General features: G+C 37.9%; 1 protein-coding gene across 1 annotated transcript; it reads left to right on the top strand.

Annotated features, from left to right (window-relative positions):
• Positions 1 to 9,123: 9,123 nt before the first annotated feature.
• Positions 9,124 to 10,618, top strand: LOC149535269 (uncharacterized). Its single transcript, XM_089805240.1, has one exon. The coding sequence runs from the start codon at positions 9,391 to 9,393 to the stop codon at positions 10,312 to 10,314; it is 924 nt and encodes a 307-aa protein (XP_089661366.1). The 5' UTR covers positions 9,124 to 9,390; the 3' UTR covers positions 10,315 to 10,618.
• The last annotated feature ends 288 nt before the right edge of the window (positions 10,619 to 10,906 follow it).

Raw genomic sequence — 10,906 nt, 5'->3', positions numbered from 1 at the left:
TCTCTGATAGGGAAAATATGGCAACCTGTCAAATTTATATACTAAAATTTTAATTTCATTTCAAACCCTTCCTAAATTAAAATACTAATTTATTTCATCTACATAACAAGGGTTTCTAATAATTTCAATCCTCACATATACAGAGGAAAATGATATGAATACCAATAAATTTAGATGGAAGATTGAAAGATTCATTACAAACAAAATTTGGAAAACAATTCAACAATCATGAAGAAGATAGGAAATTCAAACAAACGTAAATCATTGGTTGAATAAAACACGAGGATCTACCTCGTTCTGATGCTAATTCACAAACACCCAAAGATTGTGAGAGAAATCCCTTCTCTCAAAACCTTCTCTCTGAAAATTCCCTTCTCCAAAATTCCCGATCCTCAAAAAATGAACCCTCAATTAAGGAGTTATCTCCTAAATTCAGGGCACTGATTGTGCGATCACCTAAGGGAACTCATTGATCACAACTTTTTAACTCTTTATTATCTTTTTCAAAACTTCATGCAATTTTAAATATCTTTAATAATTTAATTTGCTCTCTCTTTTTAATTAATTTATTATATTTTAATCTCATGCATAAGCTTTATGCAATTTAATTAAAATAAACTTTATTAAATAATTGCTTACTCTCTCTAAATAATTTTCAAAGCATTTTTAATATAATATTTATTAACTTAATTAATAATAATATTTAGCATTTATTTAAAAATAATCTCCTAAATATATTATTATTAAATTAAATAAATATTATTACGCTCTAAAAATAAGACTATAATTTCCTTTTATAAATTTAATTCTTTTTATTTAATTAATTTTCCAATTAATTAAATATAATTAGATATTAAAAATATCATAAATTTTTTCCATTAAATTAAATAATTAATTAAATCTTTTAATTTGACTTAATTAATAGAAAAATCATCAAAGACTATAAGACGAAACACGAAAACCCATCATAAAATACCACATATAAGATCAAACTCAAGGGTTATAATCACGAATTTACGTCATGCGATGAATTCAAAAGGGTAATCATCATAGATACTTGTCCTAATTTTCTAGGACAAATGGGTTTAAAGGTTAGGATTTGGACTCAAGAATTTATCTCTCGTCTCTTACCATTGAGATAATGCAATAGGGTATGCTCATCTTGACAATTTAGGGAAGTTGATACCTGATACTTGCAATCTACATAAAATCCACGCATGTAGAAACACATATTCTAAGCTAAACATGCAATGGCAGGAAGTGGTGCATCGTGTAGATCCCGACTAGTAGGTGACTACAACTCCCTTCCTTAACCACATCAAAAATGCCATACATACACATGCAGTATGGGGTAAGTATCCATAAGAAAACACACATAATAATCCATCTAACTAATCATCATCAAATAACTGAAATCACTGTAATAATCATCATCAAGGTATCATCATGCATACATGAAGTAAATAGTACCAAGTGGTCTCATCATAAAATCAACCAAGTGTGAAACAATATCTGATAAACTAAAAGATATTGCTACTAATCATCAAGCATAAACTGGCTTAAAAGAGTTTGGCAATAAAAACAAAATGTAAACTAGGGGCAGGCACTACAATACATGAATGTTGTTGCTTGAATTTCCACCCTTGTTGAACCTACTTCAACAATTCAATGAATTATGGAGTCATCCCTAGGCTTGTGGGTTGGTGTTCAACAAGGGTGCACATTCTAGCAACAACAATGAGTACATTTGCAAAGATTTTTTTTGATTTCTTACAAGTTTTATTTAAAGCACAATTATGGTATTATGCCATGAGTTAATAATGTTGATATAAACTAAGCATGCCTTAAGTCTCAATTTTTTTTTAAATAAAAAATATGAAAATGAAAGTTGTTTATAAAAAAATGTGACACCTGAATAATTTACAACACATGATATGACACATTCATGGTATCCCACAAAGTGGATTTGATGTACAAAGCATTACATGTTTTTGGGTCTACACGAGGCTTATAGTATGTGAGACTACCCCACACTCATAACATACAAAGATACATATCTATGTTTCTAATAAAAAGGTGCATAGGCCCTACCCCCTATAAGATTTGAATTCATGACCTTTTTTTGAAGAGTACATATTCTCCATCATCAGACTAATTCAAGACCAATCTAGAAGCCGTGTTTCTATTTGTATGACTCAAACACATACACACACATATATGTATGCATGAATGCATGCTCACATGTATATGTGTACATACATACACATGCACACACACACACACACATGCACATACACACACATGATTGTCATTAACTAACCTAATGTCATGTCCCCTTTTCAAATAATTAAAAAATAATAATCTTTGGTAAGGCAGGCAGGCCCAAGAAAGTGAAGTTTCGAAAAAAGGGAGTTAATCTTTGGAAACCGTTGGACTAATAAATGAAAATTATTATTAAAATATGTTTCATTAACCTCTCTTGGACGTGAGTTACAGTTATGCCCTCTTTTAAGGAGTTTGGAGGCATTTTGGGCACATTCCAAAACTTGATTTTTGCTCATTCTTTGTTATTCTTCAGAGGCTGCCAAACCTGTGGAGAAGGAGACCCAAGAACGGGAGTTTGCAGGTTTCCAGGAAGGCTAAGGACAGGAGTTTGAAGCCATTCCATGTGCATGCTCATACAGAGTTTGCCTTTGTGCTGAACAGTGCAGATTTGTGGATTTTCGGGTGTGTTTTTGGTATGAGTTTGGTGTTTCCAGTTGAGTATTTCATATCAGTTTGGGTTGCTGCTATATTTCAAAATTTAAGGTGTTAAAATAGAGCTAAATATATGTATTGGGACGTGATTAAACTTTTGAGATAGATTATTAGTGTTTTTGTGGCGTTTTCGGGCATTTTTGTGTTAATTTCGGGAGCCCGATGAGCATAGTTTTTGTCCTACATTTGAGAACTGTTGTGTAAAGGCTATACAGATCTGGAAATGTCATTTTGTAGGCTATTATGCTGCTGAAATTTCTGTAAAAATGTCCACTTTCAGATTTATTAATAATTTGTGAAGTTGTGAAGCTTTTGGCACTATTTTCAGCATACCCGATTTGGGGTTTCTGGAGAAATTTGGTGGATCTTTGTGATATTAGTTGTTTGATCTTGAAAATCTGATTAGAGGTTGGAAATATCATACAAAAATCAGAAAAGGGACATTTCAATGGTATTAGAGCCATGATCTTTCTAGCCTGAGGGTTTGTAGAAGTTTGCAGGTCAGTTTTGACAACTACCCAGATCTTGCATTTCAGTTTTGAGAACTACCCAAATATTGCATGTCATAATTTATGATTGCATGTCAAAATTTATGGTTGCATGCTAATTCTAATCATTTTCATGTTAGTTCTTGGTGAATTTGGTGGTTGTAGAAGTTTGCATTTCAGTTTTGACAAGTACCCAGATCTTGCATGTCAGTTTTGACAACTACCCAGATCTTGAATGTCATAATTTGGTGGTTGCATGTTGCTTCTAATCAGTTGCATGTCCAAATCTATGGTTTCATGCTACTTCTAATCATTTGCATGTTAGTTCTTGGTGAATTTGGTGGTTGTAGAAGTTTGCATGTCAGTTTTGACAACTACCCAGATCTTGCATGTCAGTTTTGACAACTACCCAGATCTTGCATGTCATAATTTGGTGGTTGCATGTTGCTTATAATCAGTTGCATGTCCAAATCTATGGTTGCATGCTAATTCTAATCATTTGCATGTTAGTTCTTGGTGTTTGAAGAAGTTATATCCTATTGGGGTTACACTCTACTTTATCCAGAATGGACAGGTATAGTACAGAGTCTCAGAGGGAATGATCTTGGACAATTGATAGCCAGAGTCAAAATAGTAGAAAGGATGGTTATTTAGACATTCGAGATAAACTTATGAAAATAAGCCATGACATGTCTAAACAATTGGTTGAGCACCACCGTATAATGAATGACATGTTATCTGACCCAGCTAAGGTGGATAAGTTGACTGGATTTCTATTTGGCAGATTTTCTCATAGGACAGATGACACAATTCCCAAGAACTTGCATGAGGAGTTTGAGAAACTAGCTGATAGCCAGGTAGAGGTCTCAAATTCTACTCTGCCACAGGAGGTGGTGGGAAAGGATATTACACAGATTGATAGTAACGGTCAACTTGATACTCAAATTGAGACAATTGTTTACAGGTTGTCAAAGGGTGATGCCATAGGTATTCAGGATGGTATAGTTACAACAAGCAGTGACTACAGTGTAGTGGGTTCAGATGATGATTATGAGGATGTTGTTGTGCAAGATGGTGAGATACCTGGTAGAGATGAGCAAACATTGAGCATTCATGACTTTGCTGAGAAAGAGTACCAGGCACAGTTAGATGCTTCATCACATGAGGTTGAGGCAGGTAGTACTTCACATGATTTATCCCGCCAGCTGAAGGTGAGTGAAGATAGTATTTTGACTTCATTATCTCATCATGATAGGTATGTGGAGTTAGTTGGTATTGGTCATATTACTCAAGTGAGAATTTTTCTTGAGTTACCAGCTGATTCTAGTTTACAGATATGGACTCAAGATTGTTATATTGGCATTTGGGATTCAGTTGACAGGAGATCTTTAACACTTTTTGGTAGCAGTGTTTGTTTGGGTGCTATCATGGATTTGATTAGCAGATTGCACGATGTTGTCTTTTCTTGTGCTAGCAGCTTGTCCAATGTTGGTATTAGTTTTTATACACCGATGTTGGGCTTTGTTCATATATCCAGTCGACCGTACTTGCTAGAATGTGTTGATGATATTTCATATTTGGCAGTGTGTATAGATGAGTCCCAAGATCATATTGGCATTGATGACATCCAGGAGGATGCAGTGGGCAATTTTGAAGACTTAGTTTCCTTGGGTATAGAGGAGTTGAACAGCAATGCTAATATTTTTGATACTCCGTATGTTGATATGAGTTTTAGATTTGATTCACAGGATATGGATGGTAATACTCTAGAGACTAGTAACTTTGAGGATACTCCTTTAGACAGTGCATCAGAGGAGGTTTGTAGGAGACAGTCAAGCCAGTGCCATCATGTGTCTAATCAGTTGAGAGTTAGTGACCAAGACATTGCTATCACTTGCCAGCATTTCAATGCTGCTCGTCAGTTGTTAGCAGTTTATGGATGGGGTTCTCCTAATAGTGATGAGCAGGGAGGCAGTTATCTTTCCTTGATAGAGTTCCACTCTTTATGGGAGGCTATCTGGATTCTGAGACAAGATTATATGCAGTTGGTAGCTGACAGAGATTATCTTATGAAGTGGGGCAGTACAGCATATGATGCATTGTTGGCCAAGGAAGATGAGGTGAGTGAGCTTACTGAGCAGCTTGTGGTGACTTCTGAGATTCTTGAGAGTACACAGTTGGCTTTCAAGGAGTCACAGTTTCATTTGGCTAAGGTGACCATGGAGTTAGAGCAACTACAGTCTTCACCTGATTCTATACAGTCACAAGCAGTGGTGTTTGGTGATCCGAGGATGTCCATGGCCGAGATTGTCAGAGACAGTGGAGATGGGGATGCATCCATTCTTGATACTAACATTGGAATATCAGGTTCATTCCCACTAGAGTTAGGTCAGTTGAGTTGGGTGTTGTAGCAGATTGTTGTATGCCTGACATGGTGGTGGCCTCTAGTATTGATGGCACAGAGACTAGAGATTTATCAAAGATCATGTGTGATGTTGGTGAGTCGGCAGTTGGCATGGTTCCTACTAGTAACACTACTCCCTTGGTGATATCTTCAGAGGTAGTAGTTAGTTCCAACATGGTTAATGATCAATTGCAGTTAGTTTCATCTAGATTACAGTCTGAGCCACTAACTGAGATTGGTGCATTCTATCGGCATTACACTGTGAGGTATGCTCATCAATTTACCTTTGATGACCATGTTGATATAATGATACAGAGATGTACTTTGGTTCCTAGTGCTTATCATCAGTTATGGGACAATTTGATGCCTCAAGATGAGAGTTGTGATGGGCATGACATGGCAATAGGTTCTACAGTTGACAGCTTGATAATACATGACTTAGAGCAGGAGTTTCAGAGTGATGCTTCAGCGGGTGTTGTTATTGATTCTACTCCTTTGGCTATGACATCTCCTGACTTAGCTGGTGATCAGTCACAGTGGGTTGTATCACTTGTTCATGGTGAGTTGTTGACTAAGGTTGGTTTTTCTTATCAACATTATATTGCAAGGTATGTACATCAGTTAGCATTTGATCCTTGTGTTGAGGAGTTGATGGCAGGAAGATTTGGTTTGGGTTCCAATTCTTGCTATTTATCTTGTGATGGCTTTTCACCATCAGGGGTGCATGGTAGTTATGGTTATGAGATAGTGGCCGGTGATTTGCAAAGTTGTGTTGACTGCAGGAGTTGTACAGTGTGTGGATTCTCCATACTTGGTACAGTTTCATTCGAGAGCATTCACCATTGTTGCAGAGTTGGATTGTGCATTCCGTATAGGCCAGTGGGATGCGTTGATGGTATTTACTGTGTTGGTAGTTTGATTTGTCCACTTTGCTTGGGTTCTGATGTTCTAAGAGTTTGTGCCTCATGGGTTTTTGATTGTGGTAGTGGTGATTTCAGAGTTTGGTTGAGCTATAATTGTCAGTTTGATTATGGATTCCTCTTGGTCATATTGCAGAGGATATTGCAGGAGCCTGTGTTAATTGGTAGTAGTATAGTTCATGACTACATTTGGGATCCAGGTGGATTGATTGGTTTATTGTTCAACCATTGCTTGAGGACAAGCAATGTTTGGGAGGGGAGGACTTGTCATGTCCCCTTTTCAAATAATTAAAAAATAATAATCTTTGGTAAGGCAGGCAGGCCCAAGAAAGTGAAGTTTCGGAAAAAGGGAGTTAATCTTTGGAAACCGTTGGACTAATAAATGAAAATTATTATTAAAATATGTTTCATTAACCTCTCTTGGACGTGAGTTACAGTTATGCCCTCTTTTAAGGAGTTTGGAGGCATTTTGGGCACATTCCAGAACTTGATTTTTGCTCATTCTTTGTTATTCTTCAGAGGCTGCCAAACCTGTGGAGAAGGAGACCCAAGAACGAGAGTTTGCAGGTTTCCAGGGAGACCCAAGAATGGGAGTTTGCAGGTTTTCAGGAAGGCTAAGGATGGGAGTTTGAAGCCATTCCATGTGCATGCTCATACAGAGTTTGCCTTTGTGCTGAACAGTGCAGATTTGTGAGTTTTCGGGTGTGTTTTTGGTATGAGTTTGGTGTTTCCAGTTGAGTATTTCATATCAGTTTGGGTTGCTGCTGTATTTTAGAATTTAAGGTGTTAAAATAGAGCTGAATATATGTATTGGGACGTGATTAAACTTTTGAGATAGATTATTAGTGTTTTTGTGGTGTTTTCGGGCATTTTTGTGTTAATTTCGGGAGCCCGATGAGCATAGTTTTTGTCCTACATTTGAGAACTGTTGTGTAAAGGCTATACAGATCTGGAAATGCCATTTTGTAGGCTATTATGCTGCTGAAATTTCTGTAAAAATGTCCACTTTCAGATTTATTAATAATTTGTGAAGTTGTGAAGCTTTTGGCACTATTTTCAGCATACCCGATTTGGGGTTTCTGGAGAAATTTGGTGGATCTTTGTGATATTAGTTGTTTGATCTTGAAAATCTGATTAGAGGTTGGAAATATCATACAAAAATCAGAAAAGGGACATTTCACCTAATTTATAAACACTTTATATGTCATCCATGATTACAAATCAAATAAGAGCCCTCCATAATGAGGTTTGAAGAGAATAACTCTTTATTTATAATGAAAGTTTGCAATAAACATGTTATATAAGCTAACCAATTCATTAGGGGAAACAACCTCGTAGCCACCCAGGCTAACTTTGCACACCTACAGTTCCAAATCTATATGTCAAAATTTGCTGATTTTTTTGATGAACCTCTATAGCTGAGTGAAGAGCTTCAAGCTAACCTTTCGATTTTCTCAAATTTATGGAGCTCTTTGTAGAACTCGTAGAGTTAGAGGTGGTCTAAAAGTGTCATTTTAAAATGTTCGCCTGAAACGCATTATATTCACCCCCTAATAGCCGCTCACAAAAAAAAGAGAGTACTTTTTGTACAAATGGACCAATCGACAACCAAGAAAGCTAAAAAATATTCAACTATTAGTACATGTGTTATGTTTCTTGGGACTTCTTATGAACGGTAAGTGAACTTTTTGACGTGGCAACAATGCGAACATGAGCAACAACTGAATCATTTCCCCTATACACCTTACAAAAACCATAGCCATTTATATTAGAAATTGATTAGAATAGTCTATTTATTCTAATGAATAATTTGCTCTTCATATGTTGTAATCTAACCAATCCATCACACACCTAAAAAGAAAACTTAGCCCTTCACTATTAGAATAAAATAAAATAAATGATTACATATACTGAAGAGTTTGCTCTTCATACTGAATAATCCAATACTTGGGCCTCCACTATAGAAAGCCAAATAGAATAATTGATTATTTATAAATAACTTCCTCTTCGTAGATTATACTCCATCCAATTTATTGCACGCCCAAAAGACTTAGCCCTCCACCATACAAATTAAATAGAATAACAGATTATTTATACGAATAGTTTACTACTTTCATGTGTCATAATCCAACGACTCCATTCCACATTTCACCAAGAGAACCTAAACCTCTACAATATAAAAAGCTAAAGTTGAATAGTTAGGAGTTTACCAACTTACAAATATATTTAATAACACAAACAAATCTGTTACACACCTTTAAAAAAACACGTTATGCACCGTTGGACTCAACTAAAATTCCCATCATTTCACCCTCCAACCTCTGCTTTTATTTAATGAATGTTCAAACATATTGTAATATTCCGCACCGCTCAACCAAAAAGAAACCAACGTATACTCCATTGCCATAATTAAAACATAACGCCGTTACTCCAACAGACCACTTTCGTACAAATAAACGGGAAACGTCTACTCAGCCGTCACTTTATGCGGGACGCGCAAAATGTACTTTTCTTTCCGACCACTTCGAACGTTTAAAAAAAGTCGGATATCACCTCTGTTAGTGCGCTTAAATGGCCCCTGCAATCACTCCTATTTTTACGATTCTCTTCATTGGTTCTCAGATATACGTTTCAGCGAAATCATAGCTTCACAGATATTTTTACCGGTACAGTCCAGCCGCTGAAATCTTCAATCATCTTGTGCTGTTGAACACGCAATCGGCACCTGTTCATGGTGCTGTCATGAAGCCCGGAAGAATCTGATCTCCTTTTGGTTTTCTTTTTGCTTGGACCTGCAAAAACTAGGGTTTTTAGGGTTTCAATGGCGTCGGACGGGCACCGCGCCGGTAGCGAGCTGTTCGTGTGTTTTCCGTCGAGGACGACCATGAGTTTAATGCCGAAGCCGATTCTCAGTCCCGGGCGGAATGGCGATCCGAGTAAAAGAGTGAGGAACGGTGCGAGCAGAGGGCAATCGAGCCCTATGTTTTCGATCCCGAGTAAGAAGAATTCCGAGTACCAGGCCGAGGAGCCGACGTCGCCGAAGGTGACCTGCGCGGGGCAGGTGAGAGTGAAGCCGAGCAAGCAGTGCAAGAGCTGGCAGTCGTTAATGGCGGAGATCGAGAAGCTTCACAGTCACAGGCAAAGGCGTAGGGTTTCGGCGTCGAGCCCCGGGAGGCAGCGGAGTCTCGCTCAAGTCGTCGGCTTTAAGAAAGATATTCTCCATTTCGTAGCTGCTCTGTGGAATCTTCGTGTCGATTTCGGATGCTTTGGAGCGCCTGCCGTTTCGACCGATGATGAGGAGGAAGACGAGAAGGACGAGGAGGAGGCGGCGAAAGAAGCGACGAACTCGGGGATGCTTATGGCTAAGCTGGTTATGATGTTGCAGGATAATGATGAGAGGAGTTTGGACAATTTCGATCCGAAATCGCTGGAGGATTCGAACGCGGGACCTGAAGCTGAAGGTGAAACCCTAGCCGTTCCGCCGCCGAACGCTTTGCTTTTGATGCGATGCAGATCTGCCCCTGGAAGAGCTTGCGTGGTGAAAGCGGAGGATGAGAAAGGTAAAGGTAAAGGTAAAGGTAATTCGGATTTTAGGGAGAAATCTCCACCGGCGGCCGTGGTTTTGAGGAGATGCGAGCCCGATTTCGCTGCCATGCTTTCCATGGACGTTTCTAAAGAAACCTGGGTCAATCGGCGGGATTTCAATCACCAAAGCTTTCCGAGGAGCGTCAGTTTGAAAGGATGATGAAGAATGTTATCGGCGCTTTCGATTTTCAACCGGCCTTCGCTTTGTTCGGGTTTGGCTTTGGCGATATTTTATTTAGCCGGATTTTGTAGCTCAATGAGGATCACGGGCTTTGCTTTGATCTTTTAAGAGCTGGTGTGCTTCTGCAGCAGGCTTGAGTGTATTGAATCTGTGTAAAGGCTTGTAAAAATTTGAAATGTCACGGAATTGTAAGTAATTTGAATATGATGACAATTGTGTTGTTTTCTGTTTGTTGAAATTGTTTTCTGCAATGGAAAGAATCGAAACGCCTGTTCTTCGACAATTTTGATGTATTTTTTTGCCATTTAAGAAGAGCTTGATGTCTAGTTTGCCATTTCTGCTAATTTTCCATGATCTTTAGCTGCGGCACGTCCCGAGTTCGAATACTGATAATGTTTATGGACACTAGGCTTAAAATATATGAGGTGGCTAAGCATAAGCTGTTAGGAGGATGAACTTTCGGGAATTTCGAAATTGATTTTTAGCTTTATTTCTTGTAAACGGCTCTCATGAAGTACGGATAGAATAGTGGAAATGGAAATGGAATATAAGTATAGCAGTAGTAAAAGGG

Source organism: Cupressus sempervirens, chromosome 10 (genome assembly GCF_028749045.1).
Source record: "Cupressus sempervirens isolate cs-2001-9-10 chromosome 10, ASM2874904v1, whole genome shotgun sequence".
Taxonomy (NCBI): Eukaryota; Viridiplantae; Streptophyta; class Pinopsida; order Cupressales; family Cupressaceae; genus Cupressus; species Cupressus sempervirens.
The sequence above is the reverse complement of the archived record's forward strand: the minus strand, read 5'-3'. Positions and strand labels throughout refer to the sequence as shown.

Bases quoted from the DNA above. Each gene is read 5' to 3' on its own strand.
- LOC149535269 (XM_089805240.1), top strand. From the start codon at position 9,391: ATGGCGTCGGACGGGCACCGCGCCGGTAGCGAGCTGTTCGTGTGTTTT.